Raw genomic sequence first — 19,426 nt, forward strand, 5'->3', positions numbered from 1 at the left:
ATGCTTTATTTTTTGCTACACTGCCTGTCTTTGAGTAAGAGACAGTTTTTTTTAAGACAGTTTTTGGTTTAGACTAGTCATTGGTTAGACCAGTCATTAGTCCTACAACTACAACCTATCTCAAACCCTCACCCTAAACCTAACCTCCCACGGGGCAGCACACCTAAACCTAACCTTAACCTAAGAGACTTTTTATTGCGCTGAATGATTGTTATAAGCCTGGAAATTGGGTTTAATATTCTGGACTGGTTTTTGGAAAGGTTTTGGAAATTCATTGGTAAAACAAATATGTGGGAACAACACTGCACGCTAGATCTCTGTGTGATTGGCCTCCCAAAGCACTGCTAATGCTCTGCTTCTGCGTCGGCCCCTTCTTCAGGTGGTCACCCACTATTTAAGCTGCCTGCACAAGTCCCAGCATGCCGTGGTCCTGGAGAGACTGAGATACTCCATGCCCAACAACACCGAGCTGGGCCTAAGGTACCGTTCACCACTGTCATCGCCACCCTGCACATGCATGCCTAGCATGAGTGGAGCACACCTTCAGCCTATTGGGGGATGACTTATCACTGGTCTTTCTGTGGTAACTTAAATGGTTGTAGCTTCATTGGTGTGTTAGTGCAGGGTATCTAGACTAGATTCTAGAGGAGTATTTTGCCTCTGGAATGAACATGTGCACGAGGTCATATTGGGGTGCATACTTAGTTTAGACTAGTCATTGGTTAGACATGGGTTAAGGTTAGGTTTAGGTGTGCTGCCCCGTGGGAGGTATAGGTTGTAGTTGTAGGACTAATGACTGGTCTAACCAATGACTAGTCTAAACCAAAAACTGTCAACCTCCCACGGGGCAGCACACCTAAACCCTCTCCCAACCCTTAACGCACCCCTCACCAACCTTAATCCGGTCGTTTTAACGCACCCCTCACCAACTCTAATCCGGTCGTTTTAACGCACCCCTCACCAACCTTATGTCTAACCAATGACTAGTCTAAACTAAGTTAAAGGCTGTTGGATGTACCGGTTATGTTTGAGGCTTCTGTGTGTCGAGGATAAGTCTGCCGCGCACTGATCGGAGGCCAAGTTTGTGGGGTTTCTAGTTCCATGCTGTTGACAGACGGTTAGTGTTGCTTTGTCACTGTACAGGTTGCTGCACCATGAATGGCAGGACGGCAACATTGAACACCTGAAATTCCAGGCCAGAATGTTGAGCAGTAGTATTCCAAAATGTCTGGCTTCCTGGAAAATGTAAGTCCCAAGATCTCTCCTCGCTGCTCAGAAATGTAAAAGAAAAAAAGAAAAAGAAAAGAAAAGAAAAAGCATGAGGAAATGATTGATTCAGAGAGAAACGTATCGGACCTGAAATAATGTCTTTGTAAAAAAATATAAATAGTAATGATCTCACATTGAGGGTTTATAAATTGCTGCTGGTCAGTTTGTTAGCTCTAGCCAGGATGGGAAACTAACACCAGCCACAAGGCAGGCATACGCTGATAAAAGTTTGTCCTCAATATACAGTTGGGTGCCACCGATATTGTCCCTTATCATTTGACCCATTTAGGCCTGACCTCAAAATTTAAAAAAAATCCTTCTAAATCCTCCAGTTTTCTGAAATAAATATTTTCACGATTTTTCAAAAATAGCAGACCTACAAGCTCGTGAGCTTGTAGATCTGCTATTTTTCAATAGCTAAATTATAACATTAAAACACCAAAAGGGGTTTTGCGCAGATCACGCAAACCTCAGCAAAAAGAAAAGGACAATATCGATGGCCTCCAACTGTAAGCCTCTTTGGGCAGCTTAACACTTCCTGTGTCCTGGGAATTACCGCCCAGGACGTCTGGACATCTTAAAAAAAAAAAAAAGACAAAAATAACATTGGGCACCCTGGGTCACTATTTTGAAAGGGTGTGTTAAGCAACCACCATTCAGAGGTTCTGTGATAAAAAGAAAAAACAGCAAACCTGGTGACAAGCAAAGCGAAAAAATTAGTTTCCTCTCCTTGCTTGCTAGCCATTACTGTCTTTTAACACATTTTGTGCCCAAGACGTCCACAGACGTCCTGTGAATTACCGCATGTAGTGCCCAGGACGTCTGTGGTTTTGTTTTTTTATTAAAAAAAAATGTCAAAAAGGGGTTCTAAAAAGTAGGCACCCTGGGTCGCCATTTTGAAAGATTTAAAAGGGCACATAATGTGTTAAGAGAGTTTAGGGAGTTGTCCTGCCGTGAATCTCACAAGCCTTTCTGCTGCATTTCTCGGCAGAGCAATAGCTGTGGAGAGGGAGCTAAAGGAGCCATCAGAGGTGAGTTAGTGATGGAGGGGGGGGGTGGGGGGGATCCGGGGTAAGAATCACTGAGAATCAAATAATGACAAAAAATAATGAATTGACGAATTGACATCCTAACCTTGTGCTTGCCTTTTCTTCCAGTCAGTCAGTAAGTCTTCCCTTGTCTGACTTAACTGTTCTGGCCATTTTGATGTTGTTGAATCTCATTTCTTCCCCTGCAGGGTTATTTGTCACACAAAACAAACGGGTTGTAATGTATGCTGTTCTTTTAGAGTGTCACAGTTTGAAACATTTTTTTGCTTTTGTGATTTCGTGATGTGTGGCTCAGGTCGCTTTTTCTCTAGGAAGCAAAAAGCAATCTCTGACTTGATCCCTTTTTGTTCTTGTGTGTGTGTTGTTTTTTTTTGTCCTCGTCCTTTTAACTGACACCACCATCCCTGCGTTTGGTGGTCTTCTTTTTTTTTTCTTTTTCTTTTCCCCCCCTCCCCCGCCTTTTTGTTATTTTCTTATAGGTCCGAAATCTGTATCGGCAAGCTCTCCAAAGTCTTCCACTGTGTGCCACCATATGGAAAGATGTAATTTCCCACAAAAAAACACATATCACATACTCAAACACAACACAATTTGTTGCACCTTGAGCGGTATTACACCTATGTTCACCTGCTACCCTTCCTCCCCCACCCCCCCCCCCCCCCTCCTTTCCCCTCCCTCCTTCCCTAACTCCTCTGACACCCTCTCCCCTCGCTCCCCCTGTCTCTTCCCTCCTTTCCAGTGCCTGCTGTTTGAAGCTGCGGAGGGAGGTAAAACGGATAGACTGAGGAAGCTTGTTGACAAGGCCCGAGAGGTGGGAGTGAGTCTAAGTGAGACCCTAAATTTAGGCCCCGGCAGAGTTCAGGGCGAGGATTCCTGACACACACTACAGCACACACACACACACACACAACCCTCAGTGCGTGCCCATTTTTCTCCAACGAGAAGTAAAAGAAGCGCTAGTTTGGAACTAGATTTATCCAATCAGACCAGACGAAATCAAACTGCCGCCACTGCCTAGGTAAGCCAGGGAAACTTGACGTGAAGGCTCGGTTGGTTGGTTGGTTGGTTGCCTGCACTACTCCTGCACCTCCCTGTAGCGGCCGCCAGGCGGCGCCAGGAATGAAGGAACAGTCGTCAACGGAAGCCGCCAATGACCCACCTCTCCTCAAATGACCACAAAATGTGTTGGGGGGGCGCCCCGCTTATATCATCCTTAACATCGTGGTGTACGTAAGTATAGATCCTCTGCTCAGTGACATTAAGTCTTACCTTTTTATCCCCCCCCCCCCCCCTCTGTTTTAATTTACATGTTCTCCCTCTTTTTGTTTGTACCGTCACCTTTTTATTTTTGATATCCCTCCCCCCCCCCCCCCCCCCCTTGTTTACCTGGGGTTTGGCATTTGGAACGGACTATGATTGTCACTGTGGTGTCGTTTAAACATATCTCGTGTTTTTAAAGGACAGTTTCCCCTGTAGTGATGCTGCTGCAAAGAACTTGTACAATAATATCTATTTTTGTTTTTGTTTTTCACACAAAAAGGAAGAGATTGTTTCATTTTGTTTATAAAAAAAAGTGATCAAAAAGAAATTTAAACAATCATCAAAAAATAAAAAAACTGTTTGAAAATCACAGTCCATGTGGAACATGGCTGAACCTGCCCAGTATTCTATTTGGCCCCGTTCGTTCGTCCGTTCGTTTGTTTGCCAATACTTTTTTGAGACTGCCACAGAGACTGCTGAAGAACGCTGTGATGATACCTTCAGGCCAGCCGATCAACGGGGAAGGCCCTTTAAACTCATTATTAATATTAATAATATACCAGGACAAAGATAGTCAGCAGCCTGTAGCTTTATACAGTACATGCTTTCCTGTGCAATCTTTATTTTTTATTTTTTTTGGAGTATATATTATTAAGTTAACGAACGAGGACAGGGCAAAATTTAAAAGTCCTTCAAACTTTTATTTTGTATGTTGTATTAAAAAATGTTTATATTAAATTATGCTCTAATGAAAAGATTCCTGTTTTTGTGGTTTTTTTATTGTCTGTGAAGTTACTTTGTTTGGCGGTGTGGGTGCATGGGGTTCTAGTCAGTCGACGGTCGTGCAGTGTTCATTTTATTGACTAAGACAAGACTAAGTCGACTAAGGTTTTTGATATTTAGTCGACTAAGACTAAACAAGACTAAGTCGACTAAGGTTTTTGATATGTAGTCGACTAAGACTAAACAAGACTAAGTCGACTAAGGTTTTTGATATGTAGTCGACTAAGACTAAACCATTTCAGAAGACTAAATAGGACTTAAGACTACATGGTGGGTTGTTCAAAATACTTGGACTAAGTATTTTCTAGCAAAATTAACATTGCATTAAGACTCAAATTAAAAGATTAAGATTTTGGTATTTAGTTGACTAGACGAAGACTAAACCATTTCAGAAGACTAAGTGGGACTAAGACTAAATGGTGCGTTATTGAAAAGACTAGGACTAAACAAGAATATTCTGAAAAAATGACACTGCAAATGTGGGAGTCTGTGAAAGGGAAATGGTGCATATCTTCTTGGTCTGTCGTACCAACAGTCCGACACCCTACCCTAATCCTAACCGCACGCGGAGGCCGAGTGAGTCTTAACTGCAGGCCACGCATGCATCTTAACGCATGTCAGACCACTGGTATGTCGCACCAACGTACTGTATGCCCCCCGAGAGAGACCACTCGACCCAAATGCAACGTGTGCATTTCAGTACATTAATGGCATAAGGATACAATGCCACTCGGATGGGATGTGGGCTTCAATAACGCCAAGTGGACATCAATAAAGCCATGTGGGCATCAAGTGGGCATCAATAAAGCCATGTGGGCATCAATAAAGCCATGTGGGCATCAAGTGGGCATCAATAAAGCCATGTGGGCATCAATAAAGCCATGTGGGCATCAAGTGGGCATCAATAAAGCCATGTGGGCATCAATAAAGCCATGTGGGCATCAAGTGGGCATCAATAAAGCCATGTGGGCATCAATAAAGCCAAGTGGGCATCAATAAAGCCATGTGGGCATCAAGTGGGCATCAATAAAGCCATGTGGGCATCAATAATGCCACCAAGTACACATGTATTCAGGAACTACACTGGTCCTCGCATTCCTTTAATCCATTAAAACCTCTTTTTGTGCCAATGACCCCTAAAATGCTATGTATTTGACCACAGACCCCCATCTGAAAATGTTCAACATTTTTGAGTGGTGCAACCACTCCAAGGAACAGCAATGTCCGTGTTAACCTATCTATGTGACCTGTGTGACTGACTATGAGCACCAGTACCAAAAGTGGCGCTGTTGTGCCAGAAACGGAGAGAGAGAGAGATAGTGCTGCACTGTTGCCTGCTAATGAGAGAGAGGGGGGGGGATTTGCACCACTCAGTTCACACGGGTGTGATTTTTTCAACACGTTCAAGATTTTTTAAAAAGGTAAAAAATATATATATACAGTATAGCTTGAAATGACACATGCTTTCCCGGTTTTAATGAGTTAATCCATTTTGTATCATGGAATGAACGATACAGCTAAAAGCAATAATGTGAGACATTTTATTTGAAATCAAACACAATCATCTTTCATAAATAAAGAATTTGAATATAATGTAATGTGGTCACAGAGGAACACTACACAGGGGTCACTTTTTAGCCCTAAAATTGACCACCTGACCTAGCGTGTCCAATCAATGGCTGTTTGATAGTCAGCTCATGGTGCCTTCATTACATGGTAATATTAATACATTTAATTTGTATAGCACAAAACAATGTTTAGAAGTGCTTCACAGACCCGTATAAAAACAATCTGACAAGCAGCAAGCCACAAAGTTACAATTACCGTAAGGCAGGGGTGAGCGACTTTGACAATGGAGAGGGCCACTATATTCCCAATCTCATTCCAGAGGGCCACGTTGCATATCACTGTCATAGCAAAAAATAGCCGATCTACAAGCTCAAAACGCGTCGCACTGCGATGTGTTTTGAGCTTGTAGATCGGCAATTTTTGCTATTTTAATAGAAATACTGAATGTTTTGCTATTTTTTAATTGGAATCCTAAAAAGTAACCATTTTATATAATTTCAAATGCATTTAGTTATAGTTAACTTTATGAACTAAATACAAATATATTGGATATAAAAAGACAATGACATTTTATTACTAGTCATTAAAGCTACATATAGACTGAAGTAATTCAATTGTAATCAATAATGTGTCATTAACCTGCGGGCCGCATTAAGTGATGGTGGGGGGCCGCATGTGGCCCCCGGGCCGCCAGTTTCCCATGTATGCCGTAAGGTGTAAATAAAAAGGGTCAGTAAGAACTAGTAAAAGAAAAATTGGAACAGTGCATTTCATATAAAATGTATGAAAATGATTAACATGTATTATAAGAAGTGAGCATAAATATTGAATGGTAAACAAAACTAAAAATGGGGAAAATAAACACAAGGTACTGCTAACTTTTTGTAGAGTCATTGGTGTGTATCAAAAAGCAATTTAAGCGAGAACATGTTGGATTCTGTAAAACTCAGACTCAGCCAGAACGACACGGTCGACTTCTTCCACCATCAAACGGGGACTACAAGGTCCTGCGTCGACGTCGTACACGACCGCGTCTCTGGACCCTCCGAGTCGACGGACGCGACGTCGTGGCTGCCGTGGCGGGATCTGTGTGTTCTGTGTGAAGTCCACGGAAGAAAGCCGCCGAGATCCTCTCTGAAACGCACACTGAGGAACATGTAGAGCAGAGGGTCCAGACAGGCGGGCAGGCACACGGTCAGCAACGCTGTGAACCTGACAAACTCTGGGCTGGAGACGACTAGGAAAGGATGCTGATGATGATGAAGCGTGAAGGCGAGGAGAGTTGCGGAGAAGCAAAGCAGGCAATTGGAAAGGAGGACGGCGGTCACCGTTTTGGTCATGCTGGTGGCACAATCCTGGTGGACTCTATTGGGCTTTAAGGTCATCTTTTCACCCCCGGGCTGCTGCTGGTTCACACAACAGTGCGTGACCGTCATCAACAGGTAACAGAGGAAGTTGAGTGATAACAGCGTCGAGTCGTAACCCCAACAGATGGAGTGGTTATGATGAGAGACGGACATGCAGATGGAAGTGAGACTGTGTTCATCAGCTCTGAACAGGAAGGGACTAGCGGCGGCGCACAGCGCCAGGGTACAACAGACCGCCGCTACAACCTGAACGCCCCTTCTTTGCCCCAGCAGTAGATTCCTGCCGGGCGCCGCCTTGGGCTCATCGCTGCGTCGCATCTGCTCGAAGACGACGGCCGTCATGAGGAGGACCCCGGCTTCGGAGGAGAGCGCGAACAGGACGCTTGTGGTCCACGGACGCGCTTCCACCTCCCACCACGGACAACCGCCGCCACGGTCCACCACGGTCAGAACGTCTACCACGGCCAGAGTGCCACTCGAGAGACCCGTGATGAAGTGCACCCAGTGTAGGACACCCAGAAGATGCTGGATGGGGGCGGGTCTCGATGCAGAGCAGAAGATCGAGAACAGCACCAGGAAATTGAAAGTGACGGAGAGGACGATGATGAGCCAGATGACAAACTGATACCAGTAGGTAGCAAGCGAGCTCTGGCACGGATGGAATGGACCTAGAGATGGAGACAAAATGTGATGAGATTTTGTTTTTGTTGCTGTCCCTTATTTAAATAGTGGAGGTGGAAAAACATATACTCACCAGGGACAGGAGAACAGCGAACAGCAGCATGTTCTGTAGCATCTACACTTGGTTCCATTGCCAAGTCGTCTGGACTGCCATATTCTATGAGAAAATAGTGCAATATAGATTAATCTTTATGGCCAGCTTTCCGGGTTTGTGTAAACGCAAACATTGGCGGTGACGGGACGAAAAGCTGTATATAGGAGGGGCTTTTCACTATAGTGCCCCTCAAAAAGGTTTTGACTCACCCTGGAAGGTTACGTCATCATAACTCTCTTGTTGATTCAGACTTGGCTTGCTGTTGTCGTCAACACTTCCAAGGTTCCAGGGCGAGAAGGGGCTCCTCGACTTGGCCCAGCAGGGTGCAAACACACAGCACTGGTAGGCAAAGGGCAGCTCCGCTACCCTGCATATGGTACACCACATGAGTCATTCATCACTCCACAGACAGTATGCTACACAGCAAAGTATTAAAGGACCACTTTTCAACCTATCTTCATATAATAGGTCCTCACTAATAATCATGATAAAATGGCACAATTTTTTTCTACTCAGTTTGTGTCTCATAGGAGGGCTGTGGGTAGTTTAGAAACCGTCCTCCAGTGACATCATCATTAGGCAGATATTTTTTTAAACAAGATTTTTCTTTACAAAAATGTTTAGATTTTCATTATCGTGAGAACGATGGCTTCCATTTTCGCATTGCAACTTTTAAGGACTAGAAAGCCTGCAGTTTCTATTAGGTTTTATTCCCCATCGATGATGTCACTGGAGGACGGTTTCTGAACTGCCCACAGCCCTCCTCTGAGACACAGACCGAGTAGAAAAAAATTGCGCCATTTTTTCACGATTATTAGTGAGGACCTATTATATGAAGATAGGTTGGAAAAGTGGTGAAGTGGTCCTTTAACATTAGAGTAGAACGTTTAAAACGGCAATGTTATGGGGTGTGTAACTGATATCTCCTATATTTGTATAGGGAACCGTCAGAGGAGTCTATAAGGGCTCGTATTCAGGGAGGCCTTATCATAGATATCTATGGGCCTTATAGCCTAAGGATCTGTATTTCTTATTTGGAGTTGGGAGGGAACGGAGCTGGTCACTAGAAAACAAGTGTTTAAGTAGCCGATCTACAACCTCACAACGCGGCGCGAAGCGTTGTGAGGTTGTAGATCTGCTATAGAGGGTATGCGTGTGACATCATCAAACCCGGAAGTTAAGCGGGAATGCCTACTGAGTGACAAAAAACGACTTTCTGGCCTTGACAGCCAATACACCCAAACAGAAAAGTTGTATTTGATTGCATTAGACGACGTTAAACGACATTAAACTCACTTTTTGTCACTCACTTTGTCATTCGATTTGCCATTCACTTTATGCATGTGCATACCCTCTATTTTCACTAGTTTGGTTAGTGAAAATTATTTATTTTCTTTAGTTTGGTCATTTATTTTTTTGGCTCACGGGCTGAAACGTTTCGGCAACAACTGCCCTACAGTACCTGAGCCTGGGCAGGAGGTGCAGGGGGAGAGGGTCTCTGAGCTGAAGGCTCCTATACCTGAGCCTGGGCAGGAGGTGCAGGGGGAGAGGGTCTCTGAGCTGAAGGCTCCTATACCTGAGCCTGGGCAGGAGGTGCAGGGGGAGAGGGTCTCTGAGCTGAAGGCTCCTATACCTGAGCCTGGGCAGGAGGTGCAGGGGGAGAGGGTCTCTGAGCTGAAGGCTCCTATACCTGAGCCTGGGCAGGAGGTGCAGGGGGAGAGGGTCTCTGAGCTGAAGGCTCCTATACCTGAGCCTGGGCAGGAGGTGCAGGGGGAGAGGGTCTCTGAGCTGAAGGCTCCTATACCTGAGCCTGGGCAGGAGGTGCAGGGGGAGAGGGTCTCTGAGCTGAAGGCTCCTATACCTGAGCCTGGGCAGGAGGTGCAGGGGGAGAGGGTCTCTGAGCTGAAGGCTCCTATACCTGAGCCTGGGCAGGAGGTGCAGGGGGAGAGGGTCTCTGAGCTGAAGGCTCCTATACCTGAGCCTGGGCAGGAGGTGCAGGGGGAGAGGGTCTCTGAGCTGAAGGCTCCTATACCTGAGCCTGGGCAGGAGGTGCAGGGGGAGAGGGTCTCTGAGCTGAAGGCTCCTATACCTGAGCCTGGGCAGGGGGAGAGGGTCTCTGAGCTGAAGGCTCCTATACCTGAGCCTGGGCAGGAGGTGCAGGGGGGGAGGGTCTCTGAGCTGAAGGCTCTACAGTACCTGAGCCTGGGCAGGAGGTGCAGGGGGAGAGGGTCTCTGAGCTGAAGGTTCTACAGTACCTGAGCCTGGGCAGGAGGTGCAGGGGGAGAGGGTCTCTGAGCTGAAGGTTCCCAGACAGCTTCAAGTGGGTGAGTCCATGAAGACCCTCCAGGGAGAAGGAAGACAGCCGGTTGGAGGTGAGGTCACTGAAGGTGAGAGAGGTGAGGTTGGGGGGGGGGGGGGGGGGGATTCAAATGCATCGTCTTACCAAGTTGTTCACTTTTTAGTTTTTACATGAATCATCCAAATCATTCCATACATAAACAAGACTATAGTTCCTTCAGTGCCCTCTACACTCATTTGAGACTCATTGGTCATTGCAATACTTTCCCACACGCACGCACACACACACACATGCTCGCACACACACACACACACACACGACATCGCACGATTCACACAGCTTAACTAACAGTCTAATTACAATAGTTTGCATAGTGTACTGCACACTGTACAGACTCACTGTTCCACTTTTCATATTTAGTAATACAATTATTACTGTTATTGTGTAATGTAAAATAAAAGATATGGTTTATTCATGAAAAGAAAAGGAGAAGATACAAGGTTTAGGCAAAGTTCTCATACTAACTAATTACTACGTTATATACGGCTTTGGAAGTATATTCCATGAGCAGTCGATTCTCTCTGCTGCTCCATGCACTTAGAGGCTTCCCTGACACTGCCCCTACTGTACGCATACAGTAAGCACACTTTGAGTACATTTCTATAATAAAAAACAATGTATTCCTCAGGTCACTCAACAGTGACCTGAGTGCCTTCATCTCCAGGAAGCTACAGTAGGTCTCCACATGGATCTCACCAATGACATTACTGGGAAAACACAATAACCATTTTGGGCAGGAACCCCTTTTGGTGTTTTAAGCATTATGTTGTACTTTAGCTATTGAAAAATAGCAGATCTACAAGCTCATAGCGCGGCACCGAGTGCCGCGCTATGAACTTGTAGGTCTGCTATTTTAGACGGACAGACAGACAGACAGACAAGACAGATTGTTAGACAGACAGACAGACAGACCGACAGTGGCCCCCAAAATAGCAGACCTACAAGCTTGTAGCGCGGCACTCGGTGCCGCGCTACGAGCTTGTAGGTCTGCTATTTTAGACAGACAGACAGACAGACAAGACAGATTGTTAGACAGACAGACAGACAGAGGCCCCCAAAAATAGCAGACCTACAAGTGCCGCGCTACGAGCTTGTAGGTCTGCTATTTTAGACAGACAGACAGACAGACAGACAGACAGTGGCCCCCAAAATAGCAGACCTACAAGCTCGTAGCGCGCCACCGCTTGCGGGTCTGCTATTTTTTCTAAAGTATAACATAATGCACCAAAAAGGGTTCCCATCCAGAATGGGTTAATAAAACCCAAAAGACTGACAGTATAATTGTGTTGACCTCTTGACCTCCGGCCTCTTCACCCCCACCTGAACATCCTTGATGCATATGGTTTTGTAATTGAAAGAAAAAGTTAAGCTGAGGTTTTTGATTGGTGATATTGCCTTTGTAAAAGACTTTGGGATTTCTTTACTTAAGAGGGGAGGTGTCATGTAAAGTGAACTACTAATGTGTCAAACTAATAGGACTACATATGCCATTATGCCAAGTCTGTTGTGCGCATGCGCATGCCGGTATGTGTGAGTTGTGGTTGATTGGCACACTTCAATAAACCAGTCAGTTGTTATGTATCCCCCGCAAGCGTTGGTCAGAGCGTCCTGTGTTCTAATCTAAAGTAAGATTACAAGCGTACCAAAACGTTACACACACAACTTGTGTTTGTAAATGAATCAATCAACGTGACTCGCTGAGTGTCTGACCTCTGACTGTCAGTCAGTCGGAATGACCTTTGACCTGACCTGTCCTGTGGGGACCGTGTCTGCTCTCTGGGGAAATAAAGAACGGAGGAGACATCATGCAGTGTTGTGTTTTTGGCAGCAAACTCATTTCAGTCCCTTGAATAGTTTTCATTTAGTCACCTGGAATGTTTGAGTGTTTTAATGTGTTTTAGGCAATGCCTCTGTGTGTACACGTGTGGTGCTGTCATATTATATGTGTAACTCCCTCCGAGCACAGACAGACACAAGTGGTTTCCTTGAAACTGATTTATTTGAAGACTTGTGGATCCTCCAAATTCACTGTGAAAACTATAAACAATACAATAAAACAAGCACGTTACAATTAACATAAATACGACATGACATGCACAGCATGTAGATGCAAACATTTTACCAAAGTAAAATACAGACATAAAACAAACAACAAATACCTCGTTGGCTGCGTGCAAATAACAAAGAAGGGAATCTCTTCAGTCTTAGGTCCTTATAACCTTTCTTATGACAGTCTCTTGTAACTTAGTCTCTTTGTGTGACCAGTGCAAATGGAGCTGCTGCACCCTGCTGCTGCTTGTGGCTTGATTGCTTACACAAAAAACCTGTGTACCCAATTTACATGAGCAGACCAAACGAGACACGGAACATGACTCTTCAAAATAAAAGCGTTACAACAACTTGACACAAATACATGAAATAATGTTTTAAACGTAAATGTGACTTAATTATGACCTTTTAGGAATAAAGCAAACTATATCACCTATAGTGGCAACAGTTACAATATGAATGTGTTTAAATGCCAGTGTAGCTGGTTCACACACACACACACACACACACACACACACACACACACACACACACACACACACACACACACACACACACACACACACACACACACACACACACACACACACACACACAATGCAGCAGGCATTAGACAACCTGACAGCCACCAACCTGGCAACCCTGAATGAGCCAATCAGCTGCCAGTCTCTGGTGTGTGTGTGTGTGAGAGAGAGAGTTCTCACAAGTACTGTTAAAAAAACCTCTACCCTAACGTCACTAAAAAGTACATTAAACACTTTTTCCTTTCCAAAACAAACACAACGTACATTATGACAATATTTCACCCTTTGCATTGGTAAAATAGACTTTTTCTTTTTTTTCCTTCCCTTCCAAAAAAACAAAAAGATGAAATTACCCAAAATCCATGGTTAAGAGTATTCCACGATGGCTCAGTGGTTTGGGCAGCTTCCTACGGTGCCTGCCGTCGGACGCTGGTTCGAGACAGTCAACAAGTCTGCAGTCAAGATTCGGGACCTCGGACCAAGGACTAAGGATCCAAAATAAATAAATCAAAATAAATCACTCTTTACCTTTTAGTCAACAAGTCAAAAGTCAAGACAAGGACTAAGGACTAAGGACTAAGGATAAATAAAAAATAAATCACACTTTACCTTTTTGTCAACTAAATGTACAATTGAAATGTATTTAAGACTTGCCGTCCGAGTTACGTCCCGATAGGCAGAGAATAGTATATATTATTAGCCCTTAGTTTATTAGTTTATTAGTTTATTAGTTTATTAGCCCTTAGTTGGAAATTACACGTCCACCAGGGGGAAACCTTGACCAGGCTATGGTGAGTATGCCAGTATGGCCACTATGCATGTACTATGTTGGCAGCAGTGCTCCATTCACGTTTGTCTATTATATTAGTGCTGTCTGCCGTGATACCTGGCTTAATATGGTCAATACTGAAAATATGTTTTGGTGCCCCCCCCCCCCCCCCCACCTCTTGCTATAGACAGATATGACATGACATGACATGATGTGTGTCAAACAATTGTCACACACACATGGATGGATGATTATCCTTGTTTATTTATTTATTTCCCGGGGGAATGAATGAATGAATGAATGAATGAATGAATGAATGAATGAATTAATAAATAAATAAATAAATAAATAAATAAATAAATAAATAAATAAATAAATAAATAAATAAATAAATAAATAAATGGATGGATGGATGGATGGATGGATGGATGGATGGATCATGTTTCCGGGGGCATTTCTCTCCAGGTGAGGACAACGCCATCCAGTCAACCAACTATGGATGTCAGAAGATCAGGCATCATCTCGTATGTTGTATTACTTCTACTACTACTACTACTACTACTACTACTACTACTACTACTACTACTACTACTACTATACACACACACCTCACATTTTGCTTATGCAAATTAGTGGGCTGCGTCCCACCTGCTTTGTGGGTGTGGTTTCGCCTACTTTGTGGGAGCTGTTTATGCAAATGAAGGGCGTGGTTCCGGCTACTTTGTGGGTGTGGTTTATGCAAATGAAGGGGCGTGTTTCCCGCTACTTTGTGGGAGTGGGTTATGCAAATTTGATGTGCGTGGTTTCGGCTACTTTGTGGCTGTGGTATATGCAAATTAGTGGGTGTCGCTTATGCAAATTAGTGGGTGTCGCCCGCCTACATTGTGGGAGCGGTTTATGCAAATAAAGGGGCGTGGTTCCCGCTACTTTGTGGGAGTGGGTTATGCAAATGTGATGGCCGTGGTTTCGGCTACTTTGTGGGTGTGGGCTATGCAAATTAGTGGGTGTCGCTTATGCAAATTAGTGGGTGTCGCCCGCCTACTTTGTGGGAGCGGTTTATGCAAATAAAGGGCGTGGTTCCGGCTACTTTGTGGGTGTGGGCTATGCAAATTAGTGGGTGTCGCTTATGCAAATTAGTGGGTGTCGCCCGACTACTTTGTGGGAGCGGTTTATGCAAATTAAGGGCGTGGTCCTGGCTACTTTGTGGGTGTGGGCTATGCAAATTAGTGGGTGTTGCCCGCCTACTTTGTGGGAGCGGTTTATGCAAATGAAGGGCGTGGTTCCGGCTACTTTGTGGGTGTGGGCTATGCAAATTAGTGGGTGTCGCTTATGCAAATTAGTGGGTATCGCCCGACTACTTTGTGGGAACGGTTTATGCAAATTAAGGGCGTGGTTCCGGCTACTTTGTGGGTGTGGGCTATGCAAATGAGTGGGTGTTGCCCGCCTACTTTGTGGGAGCGGTTTATGCAAATGAAGGGTGTGGTTCCGGCTACTTTGTGGGTGTGGGCTATGCAAATTAGTGAGTGTCGCTTATGCAAATTAGTGGGTGTCGCCCGTCTAGTTTGTGGGAGTAGTTTATACAAATTAAGGGCGTGGTTCCGGCTACTTTGTGGGTGTGGGCAATGCAAATTAGTGAGTGTCGCTTATGCAAATTAGTGGGTGTCACTTATGCAAATGTATGGGTGTCGCTTATGCAAATTAGTGGGTGTCGCCCGCCTACTTTGTAAGAGCTGTTTATGCAAATTAAGGGCGTGGTTCCGGCTACTTTGTGGGTGTGGGCTATGCAAATTAGTGGGTGTTGCCCGCCTACTTTGTGGGAGCGGTTTATGCAAATGAAGGGCGTGGTTCCGGCTACTTTGTGGGTGTGGGCTATGCAAATTAGTGGGTGTCGCTTATGCAAATTAGTGGGTGTCGCCCGACTACTTTGTGGGAGCGGTTTATGCAAATTAAGGGCGTGGTTCCGGCTACTTTGTGGGTGTGGGCTATGCAAATAAGTGGGTGTTGCCCGCCTACTTTGTGGGAGCGGTTTATGCAAATGAAGGGTGTGGTTCCGGCTACTTTGTGGGTGTGGGCTATGCAAATTAGTGAGTGTCGCTTATGCAAATTAGTGGGTGTCGCCCGTCTAGTTTGTGGGAGTAGTTTATGCAAATTAAGGGCGTGGTTCCGGCTACTTTGTGTGTGTGGGCAATGCAAATTAGTGAGTGTCGCTTATGCAAATTAGTGGGTGTCACTTATGCAAATGTATGGGTGTCGCTTATGCAAATTAGTGGGTGTCGCCCGCCTACTTTGTGGGAGCTGTTTATGCAAATTAAGTGTGTGGTTCCGGCTACTTTGTGGGTGTGGGCTATGGAAATTAGTGGGTGTCACTTATGCAAATTAGTGGGTGTCGCTTATGCAAATTAGTGGGTGTCGCCCGCCTACTTTGTGGGAGCGGTTTATGCAAATATAGGGCGTGGTTCCGGCTACTTTGTGGGTGTGGGCTATGCAAATGAGTGGGTGTTGCCCGCCTACTTTGTGGGAGCTGTTTATGCAAATTAAGTGTGTGGTTCCGGCTACTTTGTGGGTGTGGGCTATGCAAATTAGTGGGTGTCACTTATGCAAATTAGTGGGTGTCGCTTATGCAAATTAGTGGGTGTCGCCCGCCTACTTTGTGGGAGCGGTTTATGCAAATAAAGGGCGTGGTTCCGGCTACTTTGTGGGTGTGGGCTATGCAAATTAGTGGGTGTCACTTATGCAAATTAGTGGGTGTCGCTTATGCAAATTAGTGGGTGTCGCCCGCCTACTTTGTGGGAGCGGTTTATGCAAATAAAGGGCGTGGTTCCGGCTACTTTGTGGGTGTGGGCTATGCAAATTAGTGGGTGTCGCCCCGCCTACTTTGTGGGAGTGGTTTATGCAAATGAAGGGGCGTGGTATGCAAATGAAGGGGAGTCGTATGCAAATGAAGGGCGTGTTTCGGCTACTTTGTGGGATTGGTTTATGCAAATGAAGGGGCGTGGTTATGCAAATAAAGTAGCCGAAACATACATAAGCCACTCCGGCAAAGTAGCCGAACACGCCCTTCATTTGCATAACACGCCCCTTCATTTGCATACCACTCCCCTTCATTTGCATAAGCAAATCCCACAAAGTAGCGGGCGACACCCACTAATTTGCATAAGCGACACCCATACATTTGCATAAGTGACACCCACTAATTTGCATAAGCGACACTCACTAATTTGCATTGCCCACACCCACAAAGTAGCCGGATTCACGCCCTTAATTTGCATAAAAAGCTCCCACAAAGTAGGTGGGCGACAACCACTAATTTGCATAATCGACACCCACTAATTTGCATATACCACACCCACAAAGTAGGCGAAACCACGCCCTTCATTTGCATAAACCGCTCCCACAAAGTAGGCGGGCAACACCCACTAATTTGCATAGCCCACACCCACAAAGTAGCCGGAACCACGCACCCTCATTTGCATAAACCACTCCCACAAAGTAGGCGGAACCACGCCTTTCATTTGCATAAACAGCTCCCACAAAGTAGGCGGGCGACACCCACTAATTTAAGTGACACCCACTAATTTGCATTGCCCACACCCACAAAGTAGCCGGAACCACGCCCTTAATTTGCATAAACTACTCCCACAAACTAGACGGGCGACACCCACTAATTTGCATATACCACAGCCACAAAGTAGCCGAAACCACGCCCATCAAATTTGCATAACCCACTCCCACAAAGTAGCGGGAAACACGCCCCTTCATTTGCATAAACCACACCCACAAAGTAGCCGGAACCACGCCCTTCATTTGCATAAACAGCTCCCACAAAGTAGGCGGGCGACACCCACTAATTTGCATAAGCGACACCCACTAATTTGCATAAGTGACACCCACTAATTTGCATAAGCGACACTCACTAATTTGCATTGCCCACACCCACAAAGTAGCCGGAACCACGCCCTTAATTTGCATAAACTACTCCCACAAACTAGACGGGCGACACCCACTAATTTGCATAAGCGACACCCATTAATTTGCATAGCCCACACCCACAAAGTAGCCGGAACCACAACCTTCATTTGCATAAACCGCTCCCACAAAGTAGGTGGGCAACACCCACTCATTTACATAGCCCACACCCACAAAGTAGCCGGAACCACGCCCTTCATTAGCATAAAGGCGACACCCACTAATTTGCATAATTGACACCCACTAATTTGCATATACCACAGCCACAAAGTAGCCGAAACCACGCCCATCAAATTTGCATAACCCACTCTCACAAAGTAGCGGGAACCACGCCCCTTCATTTGCATAAACCACACCCACAAAGTAGCTGAAACCACGCTCTTCATTTGCATAAACCGCTCCCACAAAGTAGGCGGGCGACACCCACTAATTTGCATAAGCGACACCCACTAATTTGCATAGCCCACACCCACAAAGTAGCCGGAACCACACACTTCATTTGCATAAACAGCTCCCACAAAGTAGGCGGGCGACACCCACTAATTTGCATAAGCGACACCCATACATTTGCATAAGTGACACCCACTAATTTGCATTGCCCACACCCACAAAGTAGCCGGAACCACGCCCTTAATTTGCATAAACTACTCCCACAAACTAGACGGGCGACACCCACTAATTTGCATAAGCGACACCCACTAATTTGCATAGCCCACACCCACAAAGTAGCCGGAACCACACCTTTCATTTACATAAACCGCTCCCACAAAGTAGGCGGGCAACACCCACTCATTTACATAGCCCACACCCACAAAGTAGCCGGAACCACGCCCTTCATTAGCATAAACCACTCCCACAAAGTAGGCGGGGCGACACCCACTAATTTGCATAATTGACACCCACTAATTTGCATATACCACAGCCACAAAGTAGCCGAAACCACGCCCATCAAATTTGCATAACCCACTCTCACAAAGTAGCGGGAACCACGCCCCTTCATTTGCATAAACCACACCCACAAAGTAGCTGGAACCACGCCCTTCATTTGCATAAACCGCTCCCACAAAGTAGGCGGGCGACACCCACTAATTTGCATAAGCGACACCCAGAAATTTGCATAAGTGACACCCATACATTTGCATAAGCGACACTCACTAATTTGCATTGCCCACACCCACAAAGTAGCCGGAACCACGCCCTTAATTTGCATAAACTACTCCCACAAACTAGACGGGCGACACCCACTAATTTGCATAAGCGACACCCACTAATTTGCATATACCACAGCCACAAAGTAGCTGGAACCACGCCCTTCATTTGCATAAACCGCTCCCACAAAGTAAGGCCTAAGTTAGCGAGAAAAGTCGCGAAATTCGCAGAACAAATCCGAGACCATCACTGTGGCCGGGTCGCGGCCGCGATCGCAGCCGTATAGGTTTCGGCTAAACAGACATACGGTTGCGGCGGTAGCCTTGAACGAACGCCTACAAATTGCCGACTTTGCGCGACAACGATAAAACATCACGGTCCGACGTTGGGATATGTCGGAGAGCCAGCCGAGACAAACGGTTCGGTGTCTCGGACGTACGCCTCCGACAGTCCTACAAAACGTCCTTCACTTTGGCTCTGTGCATGCAGACACGTCATAGACCGATAGACTCTAACAGCGTCCTGGCTGAAAAAGTGA

General features: G+C 45.5%; 2 protein-coding genes across 2 annotated transcripts; one reads left to right on the forward strand and one right to left on the reverse strand.

Annotated features, from left to right (window-relative positions):
• Window positions 1–383: 383 nt before the first annotated feature.
• On the forward strand, window positions 384–4,326 carry LOC306923732 (zinc finger C3H1 domain-containing protein-like). The gene is made up of 5 exons (XM_079502005.1): window positions 384–480; window positions 1,144–1,245; window positions 2,261–2,300; window positions 2,798–2,860; window positions 3,058–4,326. The coding sequence occupies exons 1-5, from the start codon at window positions 452–454 to the stop codon at window positions 3,193–3,195; spliced, it is 372 nt and encodes a 123-aa protein (XP_079358131.1). The 5' UTR covers window positions 384–451; the 3' UTR covers window positions 3,196–4,326.
• Window positions 4,327–5,888: 1,562 nt separating this feature from the next.
• LOC306923729 (leucine-rich repeat-containing G-protein coupled receptor 5-like) lies at window positions 5,889–12,655 on the reverse strand. The gene is made up of 5 exons (XM_079502002.1): window positions 12,591–12,655; window positions 10,328–10,453; window positions 8,282–8,439; window positions 8,052–8,135; window positions 5,889–7,965 (listed from the first exon to the last, which is right to left on the reverse strand). The coding sequence occupies exons 4-5, from the start codon at window positions 8,107–8,109 to the stop codon at window positions 6,917–6,919; spliced, it is 1,107 nt and encodes a 368-aa protein (XP_079358128.1). The 5' UTR covers window positions 8,110–8,135; window positions 8,282–8,439; window positions 10,328–10,453; window positions 12,591–12,655; the 3' UTR covers window positions 5,889–6,916.
• Window positions 12,656–19,426: the final 6,771 nt, after the last annotated feature.

This window comes from Electrona antarctica, assembly GCF_951216825.1.
Source record: "Electrona antarctica genome assembly, chromosome: 5".
Taxonomy (NCBI): Eukaryota; Metazoa; Chordata; class Actinopteri; order Myctophiformes; family Myctophidae; genus Electrona; species Electrona antarctica.